Source organism: Bubalus bubalis, chromosome 22, assembly GCF_019923935.1.
Source record: "Bubalus bubalis isolate 160015118507 breed Murrah chromosome 22, NDDB_SH_1, whole genome shotgun sequence".
Taxonomy (NCBI): domain Eukaryota; kingdom Metazoa; phylum Chordata; class Mammalia; order Artiodactyla; family Bovidae; genus Bubalus; species Bubalus bubalis.
The window spans coordinates 58,203,623-58,225,704 of record NC_059178.1 but is presented as its reverse complement, the minus strand read 5'-3'; the positions used below and the strand labels follow the sequence as shown (position 1 = coordinate 58,225,704).

Sequence of the window (22,082 nt, the reverse complement as noted above, 5' to 3'; positions counted from 1 at the left end):
CTCTGGATGAAGAAGACCCCCTGAAGAAGGTAATGACAACCCACTCCAGTATTCTTGCCTGAGAAATCCCATGGACAGAGGAGCCTGGCACACTACAGTCCACGGAGTCACAAAGAGCTGGACATGACTGAACACTGGATGGATGAATGGATGGATGGATGTCCTTAGAGAATGAGTATTATTCTCCTCTTTTCTGTTAACTAGCCAAGCTTAGCAAATGAAACACTTGAAAACCAGGAAAGGCATGTAAATGAGAAGCCTTCAAAAGAAAAGGATCTTTAACAAAGAATAGGAATACAGCCTGACTTCCTGCTAAGTCCAAGCAGTCACTGGAATCATACTTGGAGGAGTAACAGAGGAGCAGAGACACTGAGCAGGTGGAGAGGCTGAAGGGGGAGAGGGGCTGAGGGGCGCACAGACACTCGGCAGGCTGGAACCACAGGAAGGCCTGCCCTTAAAGAACTTTTGCCTGAAATAGCCACACACAAACAATATTACTTTATAATTCAAGATATAAATCTCAGCATACGTAGTAGTTTACTGTAGCTTTTCTAGTTGAAAGCTTTTCAAACTTAAGGTGATAGAATGGAAATTTTTACAGAACCAAAAATACATTTCACAATCTTTCTGAGAGCCGAGGCCAGAACGTGATTTTACCTGGGACAATTTTATAATGTCAAAGAGACCAAAAAAAAAAGAAAAAAATACAAAGGCTGGATGTACAATACCCACAGCTTCTGCATGCATGCCTGAGAGCACAGCTCATCCAGGAGGTTTGCAGACCTGACCACGTAACTCACGACATGCCCATAAATTGGTCCATTAGGGGCAGGGGTGGGGGTGCCATAAAATTTTAAATTTCTTAAGTGGCTGAAAGGAGACTACATCTCTCACACCTGCTACACCAAGGAGCTGGTCAGTAAGCTACCCATCATAAAGTCAGACAGAGGAGGTGCGACAAACAGTTATTTCCTGGCCAGAGGGAATAGTGAGCTTCCCTGTCTTTGCAAAGCTCTTGAAAGGCTCTTCCCAGACTCTCTTTTCCTTAAGAAACTCTCTGAGTTAAGTGTATATTTACAGAAGATTTAAAACACATATTTTATTCACGTTGTTCAATTGAGTCCTACTGAGCAGCATTTCAACCTTCCATAATCCTAGAGCTTCATGATCACTTTGAAGAAAAACTTAAAAGAATCACTGATGACGAGGGGACAACTGAGTTTATTTAATAACCTATGTCCATTTTTACAAAATTGCTCCACGTAATGCATTTAAAAATCATAACCGGTTCATTTCAGTCACCGCACACAATGCTTCCCTTTGTCCCTTGTAAGTCTCTCAAATGTCTTATTTTAAAGGAATATATAGCGCTCCCGGAAGACATTTCCGCATTCCTATTCCCTTCGGCTCCTGCGAGCCCTTGTTCTGTGTGATAAGGCAATCTCCTCCGGGATCGGCGCCGTGTAGTTTCGCACCACGAGTGACAAGGACTCGACTTGAATAACTGCTGTGCGCAGGTTGTAATTATGTCAGCTGGAGTGTTGAACAAGGGGACTGATTAATGGGAGCCCGGGCCCAGGCGCAGTCCCTATCAAAACCTCCGCGCAGGCCAGCAGTGGGGACGGGTTAAAGCAGAAAGACAAAACATGCTGCATCGTCCATGATAGATGAATTGCTCCAACAGTCTTCAGGCAGATGTTCCGGGACAGTATAATATACAATTACTCTGCCTTATCACTTTCCCAGGGACAATAAAGCTTCCTCCTTCTATAGCTCATGTGAGTGAAGGCAAAGCTCGCTTCACTTTTACAGCGCTGACTCACTTATCACGGTGCCTTGATTGTGCTTTCACAGCTAAAGCAAACATATATTCCACTTTTAAACCAAAAAAAAGCTGTAAGAATAAAGCTGGAGCCTTGTTTTGAATCTCTTTTACATCAGAACACACCATGCTTTGGAAGGCTGTTGTGTTAAAATGGATGCAAGGCAGGTAGAATATGTCTGTGTGGGTACATAGTTGAAAACAAAGCGCCCACGACAAGAAGTAAGATTTGGATTGTGTGACCTTTACATTCATAGCGTTGCTTACACAGCTCATACGAAATCAGTAATTGGGAGGAGCACGTAACTTTGTGTGTGTGTGTGTGTGTCTGTATATATGCTGATGTTATCCATATATTTCCCAGGCACACAGCTCCTTGAATCTGAGGGTGCACTTCCTATATATTCCTTACTATACATATTCCTTACTATATATTCCTTATTCACTGCCACTCTTCTGTCGTGTCTTTGAGAACCTTCTTAAGAAAGCTGTGCTAGCCGATAGGACAGAAGCTGCCCCAACTGTTTTAATAAAACATTGTAGCCAATGCTAAAATGAACCTACCTCAGGGGCACTATGCTGATCATTTCTATTACCTTTATGTACTCACAGAAATGGTGCCAAAAATTTATGGCAAGATATCCAGAACTATCTCAATTTGCAAAGGGAAAAGCACTTTTCATTTTTAAAGGTGAAAGACAAGCTAAAACCAAATTCTGAGATGCAGCCATAATCCTCCTGTGGAACTCGAATTTATAATAAAACAAAGCAGCGAAAATTCCTATAGAATCAAAGGAAACCCAAACAGAATGTGAGTGAATGCAAAAGAAAAGCATACATCAACCTGTGGAGCAATATAGATGACTTATTTCCACTTTTTAGTGGTTTAGTACAACTGACACCAACACTCAGCAGTTATAATATACCCTAAGTCATGAAAACAAATCATGCACCCTATCTCACCCTGCGGAGTGATATATTTGCTTCTCTTTCCATGCCATACACACACTAACTCCACTGCCGCATGGTCCTTATTATTACGTTTCTCTTGGTAGGACCATTCCAGTCGAGTTATATGTTTCTAGAAATATGGCAATTTGAAGAAGGCAGGGATCAATCTAAAATGGGGTGAAACCGAAGTTTTAGTACAAATGGACATAAAGAATATAATTAAAGCTGTGATTGATAAGAGTTATACCATATTTGTGATTACTAATAAAGTCAAACAAATGAAGGTAAAACAAACAGAAAGGGTTGTAAATACACATGGGAGTCATCACAGTAAATGCCTGTGAGTTTCCACAGACTTCTGACGTCACTAGAGGGGCCTGTCATACGTGCCAGTCTTAGAGAAGTCCTCAACCATGAGCAAAATTGTTTAGAATAAGTCACAGAAAAGAAGACACACTTTAAAAGATGACATTTAAATGACTGTTGGTTAAATGGTCACCCTCAATTGTGCCAAGCAAAATTGTGAATTACATCTAACAGTCAGAGCAGTGCAATCTTTTGTGGAAGTAAATTCTTCGTAGAAAGCAAATAAAATCCCAGGACTGGGTGTATATGTAGGGGGAGCAGAGCAATCCCATGACACAATTTCTGTGTTGTTTGATTCAAAACTCTAACCACAACAAATTTAAATTTAGCATTATGCAGCGCCCCCAAATGTGGGAGCCTTGTCACAGCAGTTGGGCGTAGAGGTTCCGGGGTGTGAAGCTGGAGTTCTCCAGTTCAAGAGAGAGGCACGGCCGACGCTTCAAAATTACTACCAGGCCTCCCGCTCTGTCACAAAACCCTCAGCTGACGTGCGCCGTCTGAGTCGTCAGGTATAGTTTAGGCACTGTTCATCGTCGCTGTTTCAGCTGGCTCCGTCACTGTGGCATGTAAGTATTTAAGTAAGATTTTAAAAACAATCTTAAGCAAGCAAATGAAAACAAACACTCAACTACAACATGACTGAGCTCTCTGCTCTGGTTTCTCCCCACAGCCTCACCTCTGACCACGCGTGTGCTTTCTGCTCCTACCCCCGTGCTGGATCTGGGCTCCCGCAGAAAACCTCTGGGAGCTGAGGCAGGTGTCCTGTCCCAGGCGCTCCTTCCTGCTGCCCAGGGTCCCTTCCACTGCTGGAAGGCTACCGCTCCGTCTCTCCAACACCTGCTCTTCGCCCCTCTGTTTCACCACGTTTTCCAAGGGAGACACCACTCGCATCAGTGCTTCCGGGTGCACATGCATCAGCGCTGACCTACACATTTCCTGGCTTGCTTTCATGTGGGCATCCACGGGCATTTCAAAGACATTTCAAAGCCAACCCACACTCGCCATCACTTTCCCAAAGGGCTCCCTCTCCTCCAGGGGTGAGGAACCCGTGAGCGACAGCCACTCACCGAGCAGCCCCGGCTGCGGCACTGAAAGGATGGCGCATCTTTCTGTCACTCGGCCCCCTAAGTCATCCATTTGGCCACCGTGTTCATTCGCCCTCCTAACAAGCGCTGAGATCAGCTTCTCTCTATGCCCATTATGGCTACCATGTGGGTTTAGGGTTAGTCGCTTATTATTTCTGCCTGCACCTTCACAATTGTCTTTCAGATGCTCTCTCAACTTCTGCTGTGTCCCTCTCTGGCTCCTCATTTGTACCGCATCAGTGACTATTGCAAAGCAAAATATGAATATGTCAGTTTCCTCCTTAATATTCTCCACTATCTACACACTCACTGCCTGTGGGGTAAGAAGCAAAATACCCGGCATGGACTCAGCCCCCAGGATGTCCTGCCCCCGTCCCCACACAATCCCATGGGCCCTACAATCCAGGCTTGCTGATGGGAGAAGATGATCTAAAACCAAGCAAAAAATATAATTTGGGAGTGGGAAGTGGGGCAGAACTCTACTTTTTATTAAAGTAAAGCTATTTGAGGTTTTTAGAACAAAACAAATTTCTCAGATTTAAGTGCCAACCAATTTCTACTTCAAATAATTAAATCTAAGAGATCAACTGATTTACTCAAGCACAAGCAAGCACTAAAAACTCATCACATTTTTCCTCTATGGAAAACTCTAATCTGTTTTATGACATTTCATGTATTTCTTAAAAGTTGTAACTCAAGATGAAAAAAACAAAACATAAGAAAGAAAGGACTGAGTATATTTAGCCAACGTGCTTCTCTCAAGTAGGAAAAAGTCAACAGAGGATTTGTGCCACGTTCTCTTAATTAACAAAAGAAAGATGTGTGAGAGAGAAAAGATGTCATCTTGTTTTTACAGACATTCTTAACCTAAAGCCAAAATGTGCACTGGCGCTACCAAGACGGCCGCGTCTTATTCCACTCAAGGGCTCTGATGTCTACAAGGCATGCTGATAGGGACGCTTGCTCATATACATGCTGCATCCCCACTGCCTGCTCATTCCCAGGTTTTCTTTCTCTTCTTCCGCTTCTTTCTTTCAGAATGTTTTTAAAACAGTCCCTAGAGGGGCAATATTTCAGAATACACTGAAACAAAGGATCCAAATCCAAAATGAAATAACTAATATCTTGGCATTCTCATTGAGCTCATGACAGGTAGTAAAACTGCCATACATCTCAAAGGTATCCTGTTCTATTATTTTCTCTCGACTCCACAACTGAGTTTGTGAAATTCAACCACACAACCAGAAGGGTGTGTCTAATGTTCTTCCAACTGTTGTTCTAGATAATCCTGGTGATTACAGAGTTTTCCTAACAAGCTTATGTTGTATGAGCCTCTACTGCCAGGAGATATAGATAGTTACACTGTGAAGTGTTCTGTTGTGTGATAATAGCTCTAGTGTCTGAGGAATAACTTATTATGCAAGAGATTACTGCCCCAAAAATATTTTCTATTTTTTTCATCTCTAAGGTCTTTCTTTCTACCACAATATATACAGATATATCTAACTACCACCCGAGGGACTGTCCATAGTAATTCCTTGTAGAAAGACCATCCCCAAAGATAGCGCTGGTCCTTCTATAATGACTGGATGTGGGATTCAGAGCCAGCAGGTTAAATAAACATGTTTATCTGGATTCTACTTTAAGAGATAGCAAAGGGAATGTATGGTCACTTTGTGTTCAAAACGGCTCTTCTAATTAATCTGTGATCTCAATGCCTATTTCAGCTACATCAACAAACAAAACAACTTAAAACTTGTGTGATAAACAAAACAAATTACCTGAGACTTTTCTCCCTTTTAAACGCATATGAACCAATTTGTAATTTTTAATACTATGGAATCTATTTGTTTTTAGGTCTACAGATTTTTTTTAATACTTAAATGAGTTTTGTCAGATGAAAATTAATTTACCAAAAGTAACTAAAGGCCTGACATAAATACTGTGCTATATTAGCACATAGGCTTAGACAAAAATTCTTAAAAGTCTGTATCGTTGGGTGTCTTAGGGCAGACAAGAAAACTTAAATATGTTACAGATAAAAATAACATTAGATATACACATTACAGAAAATACAAAACCAAATTAAACTAGAACAGTTAAAACTACTCAGAATTTTTTTTTTTAATTCACTAATGAAACAGAAAATTAGGAGATATTTGTTAGGAAAGAATTTAACTTCTACTGAAACAGAAATGCTAGGAATAAAAAAAATACATTTACATACAGTCTGACTTTTATAATTAGGACAGAAAAACCTGAAAATACAATTATACTCCTTGTTAGGGAACCCCTCAAAAGATGGCATGGAAACTTACCAGAAACATCTACTTCACGAGAAAGAACAGTACACCTCCAGAAAGTGCCACCTTGACATCTGCTAGGACAATCTTCCTAACCAACATTTACGCTGCCAACGACCAGATTTGGTTCCACAAGCCAGCCATGTACTGACATCTACCTGCAACTCGCTGAGCTGTGTGACGGTGGCGAGCAGGAAGGGCCTTCCGCCAGGACGGGCACTGCACACAGTACAGGAGACGCATCTAGCTTCCAGAAGACACTCTCCACAAACGGAGGAGTGCTTTGGAATCATTATCCCAAAAGAAGTCTGCAAAGTGATGGACTTTGAGGCTTTCAGCCGAGGACATCTGTTTCCTCATTCCAGTAATCAGAGGAGCAGTACTCTTATTTTAGGATAGAACAGATCGAACCCAGGTCTCCCACATTGCAGGTGATTCTTCACCAGCTAAGCCACCAGGGAAGCCCAGTAAATATAAAGAGAAAACAGACGTGATACAAATGAAATAGTACTGACTGGTATGTTTTATTTGTTTGTTTTTGGTGAGAATATTTAAGTTCTACTCTCTTCACTAATTCCAAGTATTCAAAATACTTTATCACTGATGCATTAGCTCTTCAGACCTGATTCATGTGGTAACTGAAAGTTTATACCATTTTACCCACCTCTCCCTACTTTGCTCACTCCCTAGCAACTACTTTTCGCTATTTTTTGACTTTTTCTTTTTTTTTAAGATTCCACACATTAAGTGATATCATGGGATACTAGTCTTTCTTTGTCTGGTTTATTCCACTGACAAAAATAGTTTTCAATTTGAATTTTGTTCTGATATAACTAGGCTTTTGACATCGGTCAAATTGCTTCAACTATAAATTATATCTATTATGAATACTAGATATTTTCATTCAATTATTTTTATGTAATATCATTATTCTTTAAGAACTTCAATGTCACCCAAAAGAAACAAATGCTACCTCTGATTCTTCAGGAAAAGAAACAAGTGCTGTTCATTTTGGTACATATAATTCCCCTTCTCTCTTGGTATAAATGCTGTTCTGCTACAAAGATAAAAACCTATTTTTTCTCCTTGGTATTATTATTCGGGGCAAACCCAAGTTTGACCCATCTACTGCTTCTCCTGCTACTGCCTATGAACCTGCACAGGAAGCCAGAGGAGAACTGGAACCCTTGGGGAGTCCCCCACAGGGAGTGGTGATCCCTGCAGAGAACGTCCTCCAGCCAGGATGCTACGAAGGGCAGAACAATGATCCATCGTGCATGAGGCCTTAGCGCCTTCATACTTAGTGAAGCATAATATACGTGAAATGTTAAAAGGTTTTTTTTTTACAAAAATTTTCTAGGACACACACACATATTTCAAATGGTTGTGACAGACACTAAATTCTACCCAGTCCAGTCACATGTGTAAAAACAGCAAATTTTATCATAAGAAACATTAAAGAAAGTATTTAGAAGAGTAATAAAAGAGATGTTAGGGGATATCACAGAAAGCACATTTCTTGTTGAGACTCCACTACTTGGGTCAAAGGTTACATCAAACATTCTTAGCCTGCTCTCATCCAAAAGAAATGAAAACTTTTCTTGAGATCAAAACCTAATGTATTAATGATGCTATGGAAGTACATCAGCCAAGGGTAAGTAAGCCATCAAGTAAGGAAATGAATCAAAGTGTATGTCCAAGTTTAGCAAAGAAAGGGGGGTAAATTGTTAATATGGGGCAGGAATTATAAATTTTATTCCTCAGCTCTATGATATGTCATATTTCTAACTGAAATTATAATTTCAAATAATAATAAAAATAATGAATAAAATACAAAAGTAGAACAGTAAAAAGCTTTTTACAGTGTGTAACACTGCAAGTATTAAGGCATACAGTTGAGAAAAAATCTGTCTTAGGAAACAATGAACGTGTTCCAAGATCAATAACAGAGACATAGTAAGTAAATGATCAAACTGGTGGAGTCTGGCCTCAACTTGGTTTTCTTTAATTTACTAAATGACATTCAAAGTATAATATAAGATAATCCTTCATATTTTTAGTACTGCAGATAATATTTTGTGTTACATTTTATGACTTATCAGTGGTTTATGCATTTATGGTTAATATGCATTTACTGTATTTTCTCCATAAATCTTAAAAAATGGAAGCCAATGAGAAGGTGAGTTTCATGTAAAATAAAAGCCCAATTATGGCCAACACAGTGCAAGTCATCTAATCTCATGTGAAGCCAGCATCATCAGTGAAACAGAGTATAGCTCAATATTAATAAACTCCATGGGGAAATAAGGATTTACATTATTAGAAAGGGTACTTAGTACAACATATTAGAGTTTTTTCTATTTCTCTCATTAATATAGAAGTGACAGTTAATATATAACAAAAATATAGAAAAATGTTAGATTGTTTCCAAGTTAATGTATAAAAAAATCTAAAGAATTTCCTGTATAAATAATATGGTAGAACAATGCTATGAGTCTAAATTTACCCTTCAAAATTTTAATGAATACTAATTAATGGTTCAAAAGTTTTGAAGCAATGATGGAATATACTGATCTGTAATGGATTAGAATTTTGGATATTTCAGACAGTAAACGCTTAAGAAAAGGGTACATGTTTATATCTAAACAGAATGAGATGTCATTGCCTAAATTAATAATGCAAACTTGAAAAATAGCCCCAGGTTCAAAAGACCAATTATAAAATTCTTTTGTAAACAAATCTATATTCACATTTTTCATGAATAATTATAACTACTAGTATTTCTCCACTAATGTTCAATTTATAAAATGAAAAAATATATTTTCTAATGAAATTCAAATAATACTTTCATTTCTAATGATGGCAACTTACCTGCAAATAAGCACTAATAATGACAATGATAGAAATACTCTACAGGAATAACTTTTATCTATGTATACTAAGCAGAAAAAAATCTAAACATAAAAAAGTATTTAAATATTTCAAGCAACAAAATATTATGAAAAGGCAGTGATAAGACAAATATGACCATATCTTCTCAGGAAATATGTGATCATCTTATATATATTTTTATTCTATAGAAATCACACATACTCCAATTTATTTACCTTGTGAAAGAAGATACTTTCTTTGTTGTTGTGAGGTAGACCTGGTAAGCAGTTTGTTCTTCCTATGCTGTGTAGTTAAAACAGTCTTCATGAAGTTAACCATATGCTCATTTAGAAATCTTATTTTCATCAGTAAGAAAACAAAAAGATCTGCTGAAAATTCAGCCTAGATTTCATTCACAGTCCCAAACTTTAAGAGTATTCAAATATTTGGAAGTTTTTTTTTTTATTCCTGGTCAAGTTAACTGGTCTTCGTCTATTTAGTGAAAGTAAATCTCACCATGTATACACAGAAGATAAAACTGTCATATGAACAGAAACTGTTGAAATTATTTACTTTCAATAACATTCAATTTAAAAGGTTTAAATGAAGACAAAATCACCATTTTATCAAGCACTTACAGCATTTCGAAGGAAATTTGAGAGTGATCACTAGATATAAATGCCCTGAGTATTAATTCACAGGACAGTAACAACAGTCTTAGAATATACCAGCTCCTCTTCTCGCTGGGCTCAAAGAGGTATGGAAAGAATGGGATCCAGTTGGCTCAAACGCACTGCTCAGTGGAAGTGATGCTGTTTCAAGGAGGTAACTCAAGTAGGGGGACAAGTAGTACAGCCTCAGCCTTGGCAAAAGTATAACATGACTTCACACCAAGAAAGCCTAACATACTTAGAAATATGTTTCTGCATACAGAGATCCAACCAAAACACAGTACCAATCAGCAAAACAAAATTCACACCCCCATCTGGGTACCAACAGCCTGAAATCATACTTCTACAAATTTCCTCCAAAAAAGTCACATACTATGCACAAAGATTTAGGTTAAAGTACTTTTGGAGCAAAAATCTTAAAATTGCATAACTGTCTAAAAATTTAATAAAGTTATTATTGTTATCAATCTAACTTGAGGCCATGCAAGTATTGAAATTATATTGAAGGAAAGATGAAGGAAAGAGCAGTTTTAAGACCAGGTCTTTTGAAAGTTTAAGGTATTTCAGCCATTACCTAATGATTGACTTTTTTTAACTTGAAATACTGTTAAAAAAAAAAGAAATCCATCATGGCAAGTATTATAAATAAATTTGAACACACTAACAACCTTCAGGGCACTGAAACTCTTGCATTACCTCACTGAACAGTACCTTGAAATGGTCAAGTCGAGTAAAGCCTACAGCCACCTGAAGTCCCAACCTGAGATAAGAGTGAAAACAAGGGCTCTGGATAAGTGACCTCAGTCTGTTCCTACCATACATCAGCAGCGCTTCTGTAAACTGGTACTCAACCCACGTGTCTTTCACAACCGAGTAAGAAGCTGAACGACCTCAGGTGAGCCCTGAGCCTCACGGAGCAGTTCCTGACTACCCAGCCCTGCTGAGTGCTCTCTCCAAAGTCACAAACAGGACATGGAGCTTACTGCAACGGTAAGCAATAACTGCTCCCACTGGAAAACTTGCTGCTATCACGAGTCTTCTACGATGTTTGTCAGTGCTATAGTAAGCGACTACGACAGAGTGCAGCTCTGAAATCTGTAACGGGTAGATACCACTTTTATCTATTTAATACATGTGTAAGATCGTGTCTAAAGTAACAGTTCTGCACCTTAAAAATTATAGTTTGAAACCACAGTTATACAGGATAAATGAAATAAGGTGGTTATACAATTTAAGTGTGAAAATTAAAATTGATCATGAAAGAAACTAAAAAAAAAAAGATTCAAAATTTAGGCATAATGTACAGACTGAAAGAATAAAATCCTAACAGCTAAAAGTGATAATCATCAACTCAATGGACATGAGTTTGACAAACTCTGGGAGATAGTGAAGGACAAGAAAGCCTGGCGTGCTGCAGTGCACAGGGATACAAAGAGTGGGACACAACTTAGAGGCTGAACAAGAGTTATAATTAAGGGAAATTTTATATAAATTTGTAATTGCTTCCATGTTTTGTAGGAAAGGCAACTACAACATAACCTCTTTAATAAAATAAAATAGCATGTAATACAGTGTGATTTTTAAAGAATTCATATTATCAGAGTCTTAGAATTTCTATGCCTATCTCTAACTGGATCACCATTTTACCAAATTTCAAAGATATTACCAATTTAGTGTTAGGCATAAAACAGAACTGACAAAAAGGTGAAGGAATAAATAATTGGTGAATGAAATGTATCTGTAATATCTCTGTACTATTAGATGACCTTTGACATAAAAACGCAATAATGAGGCTAATAATAGGGATTGTGGCATTTATTTACTGAATGCACAGTCTACATCTGCAGCAATAACAAAAATCTATGTTTTTACAAAGTCTGCAGGTTAAGGTGGAGATTCCAATACATCACAGGGCAGGCTGCACTTAAGAACTGCCCTCAGTGCTTCCACATTTCCATGCACAATGGGTGCATGAGACCTTCAGCCCCACGTCTGGCTGATGGAGGCCCTAGGAAAAGGGCCCTCGGCTGAGTGCACACGCCATGGTGTCTCACAGGCCACAGTGAGCTCGGAGCACACTCATGGGCTCCCTGCATAGTGTGATCCAGTCTCAACCCACATGCCCATTGCACTATCATGCCCTGGCTGCACGGAGCTTGTCAGAGAGTAAAAGGGTCACCCCCAACTCCCACCTCTGTGCACCTGTGCCCTGCAGCCTCCGTGAAGTCACTCTGCAACCTGGCAGAGGACAGCCACTGGGGCCTCCGTGAGCAGATGGAGCACTCATCTCCACCAACACGCTCTCGGCATGGGAATGCCACACTGTGCTGAACCACCCGCATCCGTGTAGAACACTCGTGTGTCTGAAAGTTACATCTTCTAAGCCATGGCTGAAAGACTCTCTACTCTAGCAGGACTGAGCTTGCTCCTTCTCTATGCACTCCCCTGGCCTTTTTAAGTGACACCAAACTCTACAAGTATTTACAAAACATTACAAGACGCCCATTATTCTACAATATCCTTAAAGGCAGAAAACATCTCTTACATTATCTTCACTGTCTAAATGAGTGCCTCACTTAGAGTAGCTGAGATGCCATGGGTGTTGAATAATTGATTAATTGGATGGTTCCTTACTTTGAGCAAAGAAAGAAAATCACTTGAATGTCAGGTGCACCAATGGATTAGAAAACCAAAATGTAAGATTACAAAAAATGTAAAGAGAACTTTACACTTTTAAAGAGTCACCAAAATTAGGTGGTGTAATAAACTCCAACAAAGGTCCGTCTAGTCAAGGCTATGGTTTTTCCAGTGGTCATGTATGGATGTGAGAGTTGGACTGGGAAGAAAGCTGAGCACCGAAGAATTGATGCTTTTGAACTGTGGTGTTGGAGAAGACTCTTGAGAGTCCCTTGGACTGCAAGGAGATCCAACCAGTCCATTCTGAAGGAGATCAGCCCTGGGATTTCTTTGGAAGGAATGATGCTAAAGCTGAAAGTCCAGTACTTTGGCCACCTCATGCAAAGAGTTGACTCATTGGAAAAGACTCTGATGCTGGGAGGGATTGGGGGCAGAAGGAGAAGGGAAGATAGAGGATGAGATGGCTGGATGGCATCACCGACTTGATGCTCGTGAGTTTGAGTGAACTCCAGGAGTTGGTGATGGACAGGGAGGCCTGGCGTGCTGCAATTCATGGGGTTGCAAAGAGTCGTACACGATTGAGTGACTGAACTGAACTGAACTGAATAAACTCCCAACCTAATATGCGAATCATGTTTAAATAGTTGTAGATCACGCTCACCAAAAAAAAAAAAAAAAAAATTTAATTGATGGTGAATTTATAGGATTTTCACCCACCATGATGACCCACTTGATTACGCCTGCTTCACAATGAGTCGTTACCTGTAATCGCACCAGGGGCATCTATAGGGCTTCTCTCCTGTGTGTACCCGCTTGTGCCGTGTCAGGTGAGACTGGGTCGTGGAAGCAAAGTTACACTCGTCACATTTGAAAGGTTTTTCTCCTGTAATAAACCAAGAAGGGTTATACGTTCCAATTACAAAAATTGGAAATGAAGAGCTTAATCTGTTATTAACAATTAAAAAGACATTTTTTCCATGAAATTTTAAGATCACACATATGTAGGATTTTTGAACATTTATTTGTAGAGTGAGAACCATTACTTTTTATTTCTCTATTAGAACAGAAGCAAGATACTGATCATGTATTCAAACATAACTTACACAAACCGTAATCTAAATTGCCTAATCTAAACAGAAACACAAAGCAAAGCACTCATCCATATAAAAATATAAATATCTGGTTTCACACTGGAATTTTGAATCCTTTAACACACTATGTTAGATTAGAATCATTACAAAACTTTTAGTGAGCTTAACACCACAGAAAAATATGTAACAAAAATATACTTTGAATACACAGTGTAAAACTTAACTAAAATCTTGAAATTAAATAAGAAGAAAAAACAAAACCAAGCTACAAATTGACACCAATTTTAAAACTTTTAGAAGTAAAGAGAAATTACAATTCACTAAGTTGAGTAAAAGGTAAAGAGGCCTCAAAGAAACATTTGACATAATATTTAACAGCACCATAAACTTCACCTTCCCTGTATAGACACACCAGTGTGTGGGTGCTAAGTCATTCAGTCGTGTCCGACTCTTCTGTGACCTCATGGACTGCAGGCCTCTAGGTTCCTCCGTCCATGAGATTTCCCAGACAAGAATACTGGAGTGGGTTTCCATTTCCTCCTCCAGGGGATCAACCCAGGGATCGAACCCTTGTCTCCTGGGTCTCATGCATTGGCAGGTGTATTCTTAACCACTGAGCGGCCACAGAAGCCCTTAGACACACCAGCTTCATCTGCAGACACAGTTCAGCCCCGGGGTGGTTCAAAGGCCTGCTCAGGACGTATGCCTCTCTGATTGATACCTTTTTCTCCACACACACAAACTCAAAGAAGTCAGGTCTGATCAGTTTTTATAATTTCACTAGCTATACTGGCTGGTGAGTACCTGAGATGGGGTGATTTCATTTTCATTAGTGTAAATTTAAACTTAAAAACTGATACTGAATTCACTTGTTTAAAAAATGTTTTAAGTCTGGAACAGCTTGGGAAAGAGAATCTACTTTTCAATATGTGAATTTTATCATAACTTAAACAGAGATTCTGAAAGAGATGGGAATACCAGACCACCTGATCTGCCTCTTGAGAAACCTATATGCAGATCAGGAAGCAACAGTTAGAACTGGACATGGAACAACAGACTGGTTCCAAACAGGAAAAGGCTGTATATTGTCACCCTGCTTATTTAACTTCTATACAGAGTACATCATGAGAAACGCTGGGCTGGAAGAAGCACAAGCTGGAATCAAGACTGACAGGAGAAATATCAATAACCTCAGAAATGCAGATGACACCACCCTTATGGCAGAAAGTGAAGAGGAACTAAAAAGCCTCTTGATGAAAGTGAAAGTGGAGAGTGAAAAAACTGGCTTAAAGCTCAACATTCAGAAAACAAAGATCATGTCATCTGGTCCCATCACTTCATGGGAAATAGATGGGGAAACAGTGGAAACAGTGTCAGACTTTATTTTTGGGGGCTCCAAAATCACTGCAGATGGTGACTGCAGCCATGAAATTAAAAGATGCTTACTCCTTGGAAGAAAAGTTATGACAAACCTAGACAGCATATTGAAAAGCAGAGACATTACTTTGCCAACAAAGGTCCATCTAGTCAAGGCTATGGTTTTTCCAGTGGTCATGTATGGATGTGAGAGTTGGACTGTGAAGAAAGCTGAGCGCCGAAGAATTGATGCTTTTGAACTGTGGTGCTGGAGAAGACTCTTGAGAGTCCCTTGGACTGCAAGGAGATCCAGCCAGTCCATTTTGAAGGAGATCCGCCCTGGGTGTTCTTTGGAAGGAATGATGCTAAAGCTGAAACTTCAGTACTTTGGCCACCTCATGTGAAGAGTTGACTCATTGGAAAAGACTCTGATGCTGGGAGGGATTGGGGGCAGGAGGAGAAGGAGACGACAGAGGATGAGATGGCTGGATGGCATCACTGACTCGATGGACATGAATCTGAGTGAACTCTGGGAGTTGGTGATGGACAGGGAGGCCTGGCGTGCTGCAATTCATGGGGTCGCAAAGAGTCGGACACGACTGAGCAACTGAACTGAACTGTACTGAAACAGAGATAATGATTTTAGACAAAATATTGGTCTCTGTCTTGAAATGTACTGCTGCTGCTGCTAAATCACTTCAGTCATGTCCGACTCTGTGTGACCCCATAGACGGCAGCCCACCAGGCTCCCCCGTCCCTGGGATTCTCCAGGCAAGAACATTGGAGTGGGTTGCCATTTCCTTCTCAAATGCATGAAGTGAAAAGTGAAGTCGCTCAGTTGTGTCCGACTCTTCGCGACCCCATGGACTGCAGCCTACCAAGCTCCTCCGTCCATGGGATTTTCCAGGCAAGAGTACTGGAGTGGAGTGCCATTGCCTTCTCCGATTGAAATGTGCTAAAAGTGCAAAATACACATAAAATTTCAAACTTCTAGGGGGTGGCGGAGGGGGGTAGTGGCACAGGGGAGATAAAATAGGTAAGAACATTATATTGACTTCATGTTAAAGTGATAATTATTTGCATATATTTGTTGGATTATCCATTTATAAACTATAATTTCACCTCTTATTTTTCCCTAGGCAACTTAGAAGATGTGTGGCGCTCACATTACACACACTAGAGGAGCCTCACCAGCTTCCCCAGAATCACAGCTGTAACATTCACAGGTGCTCTTATCAACTGACGTCTTTTCCTAAGAAACTTTACACATAGGATGGATTAATTTTACATATGTTCAATACTTCACTTATTTCTCATGTTTTCATTAATAGTTTTGTAACTATACCAGCATATAGAAAATAAGCGATGAAAGAGCTTGGTTTACAATTACTCTGCATCTATTCAGCCAGCCAACAGCTCTACGTCTGCCTGAAAATCAGAGTGTTTAGAAATACAGCCTACACTCTCCTATTTGTATGGCCCTGTCCATAGCTGTGGAATATTTAGTGAATGCATACACACTTCATCTGACGGTGTTTTGTCTGTCACTGCAGCCCAGGGCAGCAGTTAGAAGAGACAAAAGGACTTCAATCCCAATTCAGGTTTTTTCATATTTCACTCCCTACCTGGTAACCCCTGAGCAAGACCAGGAGGATAAGACACCAAACACAGAGACAATAGTGAGGATAAAAGTAGTTAAGACACAGGTCAGATACTTGGCAGGGTGGCCAATAACCGGTGCTTTCATCATTATTGGGTTTTTCTGGTGGCTCAGACAGTAAAGAATCTGCCTGCAGTGCAGGAGACCCAGGTTTGATCCCTCAGTTGGGAAGATCCTGTGGAGTAGGAAATGGCAACCCACAGCAGCAATCTTGCCTGGAGAATTCCATGGACAGAAGAGCCTGGTGGGCTACAGTCCATGGGGTCACGAAGAGTCAGACACAATTGAGCAACTAACACTACACTTCTAGGTCTGTCATAGCTTTCTTTCTAAGGAGCAAACATCTCTTAATTTCAAGGCTGCAGTCACTGTCTGCAGTGATTTTGGAGCACAAGAAAATAAAATCTGTCACTGTTTCCACTTTTTCCCCATCTATTTGCCATGAAGTGATGGGACAAGATGCCATGATTTTAGCTTTTTGGAAGTTGAGTTTTAAGCCAACTTTTTCACTCTCCTCTTTCATCCTTATCAAGAGGCTCTTCAGTTTCTCTTCACTTTTTACCATTAGGGTGATGTCATCTGCATATCTGAGGTTGTGGATATTTTTCCTGGCAATCTTGATTGCAGCTTGTGATTTTTCCAGCCCAGCATTTTTCATGATGTATTTTGCATATAAGTTAAATAAACAGAGTGACAATGTACAGCCTTGTCATACTCCCTTTGCAACTTTGAAACACTCCCTTATTCCATGTCTAGTTCTAACAGTTGCTTCTTGACCTGCATACAGATTTTTCAGGAGATAGGTAAGGTGGTCTGGTATTCCCATCTCTTTAAGAATTTTCCACAATTTGTTGAGATCCACACAGTCAAACTTCTGCATAGTTAATGAAGCAGAAGTAGATATTTTTCTTAACTGTAATAATTTGAAGTTTGTATGAAACTGGCATTGTATTGCAATAAACTGTGTCTTTATATTTAACTTTACAACAAAACAGATTAAACTATGTATTAGAAACCTTGAATAATCTATAAGCCGGAAGAGAAAAAATATAATAATCTCAAAATAAACTACATAAAATACCAAGCTTCAGCCAGTAAAGGAAGGAAAACTTGAGCATGTCTGGGCTCTTGACAGGAGAAGAACTCTGTGTCCATTTACACAGATTACAGTTTGCTCAATCTATACGTAACAGTTAATCTATAACTCACTGATTCTATTACATGTTCAATACTATTATTGGAATATGCCCATCAGCATCTTTTTCTTATCCAGAAATAATCATTTCTTCTGCAAATTTCAGGTAATTTCTTCAAGAAAATATACTTCGGAAATATAGAAGTTAGTCTCAATATACAGCTAAATAAATAAGTAAATCAAACTCAATTTCCAGATTGTAAAATTTAAAGAAAATTGTACAAATTTTAAACAAGTATTTCCATTTGGTAATATCTGTGAATTGCATGAAATGAGACAGGTGCACTGATTAACAAAAAGTTTCTGATGGACTTGTCAAACTAATTAGGTGCACCCGTAACCATCCCTCTGCATTCTCTGTCGTTCTAAAGCCAGAAGGATCAATAAACCTATGTGTGAGATATTAACTACCTGAATGATGCTATCTGTGAGTCCACAGGGCTCCCTGCACATGTCCTGCTGGTGTAACTTCCTTGCTGCCTGGTTCCCTAACCTGAGAGTTCACGGTAGTTTAGATACTGTCACTTTTCCTCCTTTCCTGGACGAGCAGTAATCCTGGGCACGATAACCACCAAGGAACAGTCTGCATCTGAGGCTCCGGGGGCAGAGAGTAAAAGGACAGCGGCACCAGAGCGGCTGCGGACAGACAGCGGTGCCCTTCATGCCATCCATCTGTCAGACAGGCCGGCCCTTCCCCTGGAAGTTCGCCCTGCATTCCTTTGGGCTGCTGCTGCTGCTAAGTCGCTTCAGTCGTGTCCAACTCTGTGTGACCCCACAGACAGCAGCCCACTAGGCTCCTCTGTCCCTGGGATTCTCCAGGCAAGAACACTGGAGTGGGTTGCCATTTCCTTTTCCAATGCATGAAAATGAAAAGTGAAAGTGAAATCACTCAGTCGTGCCCGACTCTTAGCAACCCCATGGACTGCAGCCCACCAGGCTCCTCCGTCCATGGGATTTTCCAGGCAAGAGTACTGGAGTGGGTCGCCGTTGCCTTCTCCTTCCTTTGGGCAGGCTGGTGGTTATTAAGCCGGCCAAGACTCTTCAACTACACGTGAGAATCTGCTCCTGTGCCCTTGAATCAAGGGCCTCTGACAGGTGATAAAAGTAAATCTCGGAATGGAAGATGCTTTGTGTCGGCCCCCTGGACAGCCTGTATTGCAGTGGGAGTTATTTATGCCATTGGGAATGCTTTTGATGCCTACCCCTTTCCAAGCTGATTGTAATTTGGGTGGGTACTCTGTGCTAAAAAGGTAAACCATGTCAAGGAGGACCACATCAGAAAACCACAGATTTCAAATGAACCAAACAAATCTGGCCTTGGAAAAAAGAAAAAAAAGTTGTGTGTTGCTTACATATTATAAATCCAGTGTAAAAGCTGAGGGCCTAGACTGAGTTGTAGTAAGCTGTCTGGCTGAAGCAAAGAGTCTTAAGAACTGACTTTGGTATTAAAGAATCATGTTTGATTTGTGCCACAGAGGCAGATAAATGCCAAAAAGACAGATGCCTCTGTCTGCGAGACATTGTCCTATATGGTATAAAGTTAATAGCAAAGTAATAAGGAGCCTCTGGACCTGACATAAAATATAAAGTTGTGCCTGCTCGATGCAGGTTCATGATCGATCACCTGTAAATGCCTGTGATCACAGCCTCACCAGCCCCCCTGCGGGGGAAGAGGCGGCGCGGCCATGCTGGTAACGGGCACACAGGGGGTCCACGACCCCCAGGGCCATGCCAGGGCGAGACCATCGGCACGGCAACAGCTCAGGCATCAAAAAATTCAAAACATTAAGAATCAGAACACCCCACATGAACACACTGTACCATAAACATTCTCGACTTCTCCCAAATAGTAGCCAAGGGTGATTGCCATCCATTGGGCTCTTCGCCATCTCTTACACTGAATCTCTAAATCACTGGGTTCAAAAAAATGTGATCATACCTCGTGACTGTAAACTTAAAACAGAATTTTCTGTTTACAAAGGTTGAGTTTTCACCATTATGTTAACATTGGACATTTTTCAACTCAAAAATATCCCTTATCCCATATAGAAATTTGAAACATACAAACTTACTATTTAAAAGGAATGGCTAGCATTAATTTTCATTGATCTTATAGATAGCATAATGGGCATTAAAGTGCCTGTAGCTGACTGTTATATATAACATAACAAGAATCAAAATGAACCATAAACTATGTATTTCATGTATTTTAATTTTATGCCATTTTGAGCATAACTACCAAACTCCACCATTCTCACAGTACCCAGTAAAAATCTAATGCTAAGTTAATTCTATTACTGTATGATTTATCATCTAAACTAGAATACTTGTGAGAGTAAAAAGTGGTTTGACTAATAGTTATGAGGGACCTCACCAAAACCCAGCACTGTCCCAGGCACATATAATTCAGAAGCTACTTGTAAGATGTATTACAGCATACCAGTAGGTAATCAACTTTAATAAATGTTTACAACTCCTCATCTTTATGTGTTCTTAACCAAAAGGATTTTGTTGAATCACTGAAAATGATTATGGAGGGAAAAAAAAATGATTCTCTTCAATGTCCTTATCTATTTAAGTTGCCTCTTCACTGCTTTCCATTCTTAATTGCAAAAATATCTGAAAAGGACAGACCTACAACCACATGTGCTTGTTCCAACTGGCAGAGGGACTGCTGGCTACAAGGTCAGGTAGTTAGGGAGGCTGAGACACAGGTGGGAAGGCAGGGCTCTAGGTGAGCAGGAGAGAAGCACCTAAGAGGTAGGGTGAGCAGGAACATAGACAGAAGAGACTGACTGAGAGGAGGCAAGCGAGAGAGGAAGGCGGGTGCCCCGGCCTCACAGAGCCCCCACAGAGAAGCGTCTGGGATACCCTCAGACACTCTTCCCTCCTGTTTAACCTGAATTGACAGAGGACACCTGATCCCCCAAACGTGCAGTAGGCCCACTTCACAGATATATAAAGGCAGATGAATTAAAATCTTATTCAAACAGAATTTTCCGTAGACCCTCAAGTACACAGATTTACAAAAATTGGGAACACAGGCCACGGGGGGCCGGGAACGAATGCTGGGCCCGCAGGCCACGGGGCAGGGCGGTCGCACTGACCTGTGTGCTGCCTGCGATGCTTGGTGAGGGCGTGCCGGGTCCCACCCGCAAAGCCACAGAGGTCACACAGGAACGACTTCTCGCCTGTTGCAACAATAAACAGATGAGGGACTGCGGAGGTCACAGATCATTAAAACATATCTATCAAGGCTTTCAGGATTACTAATTCCTCCAATCAAATGTTTCCATGTAAATATGTCAAATGGGAATGAAATTACCACTGCGGTTTATTGACTGTGATAAAATCTGAAAAGCACCACTGAACATAATTACATACTTGTCAGACCCATAAAAATTAGCTTTATTATCAATGGAATGGTTTTGTACAACTTCATTTCTGGTAGATGTCTTCCAGATGGGGCTGCTTTATGCACTTGAACAGTTTTTATGCATATCCTGATTTTTTACAATTCCCATACATCTGGCCTTTCTGGGCTGACTAAAGATTGCTTGGAATGGTTAATATACAGTATACATGATTCTGCTTAAATAAAACATATTGAATTTTCTAACAGCTGAAGGAGATTGAATTGGTTTTACCTGATCCTGAGTCTTCTTTAATAACTTCCTGCTTAACAATATGAATTAAATGATTTCTCCAAATATACTGAAGATCCCAAGGAACAGTAAAATCTGCATTACTCAATACCAATGGCAGTTCAGTGCCATTATGTTTCTCGAACTTTCGTGACATTAAAGAGAAAGGAAGTCTGGGATTGCTAAAGAAATTGTATTAAAACTCCTATCATTATCTTTAATGATAACTCTTGACTGGAAAACTATTCAACAATTAGAGACACATTTGGTGGACTTCATATTAGTTTAAAATGTATACAAACTCATTTTTAAACCATTTTACACAAGCTAACATTCTGCCCTGCAGTTTATAAACTCAACCTCTCTCTCTCTCTTCTACAGCATATTCGATCAATAAGTGCTGGCACCTAGGCAGTCCAGCCCAGAAGCC

The 22,082-nt window shown here is 40.1% G+C and overlaps 1 protein-coding gene across 3 annotated transcripts in view; it reads right to left on the bottom strand.

The window, feature by feature from the left end:
- Nucleotides 1-22,082, bottom strand: part of ZNF407 (zinc finger protein 407) — a 393,000-nt gene that overhangs the window by 144,200 nt on the left and 226,718 nt on the right. For 2 of the 3 annotated variants that reach the window (XM_025273694.2, XM_044934535.1), the window contains exons 6-7: nt 21,116-21,199; nt 13,469-13,589 (exon numbers count right to left, since the gene is read on the bottom strand). In XM_025273694.2, coding sequence (XP_025129479.2) covers nt 13,469-13,589; nt 21,116-21,199 — 205 coding nt within the window. Of the gene's footprint in view, nt 1-1,201; nt 3,697-13,468; nt 13,590-21,115; nt 21,200-22,082 lie in introns of those variants that run through there. The other variant, XM_044934536.1, reaches the window with a different exon arrangement.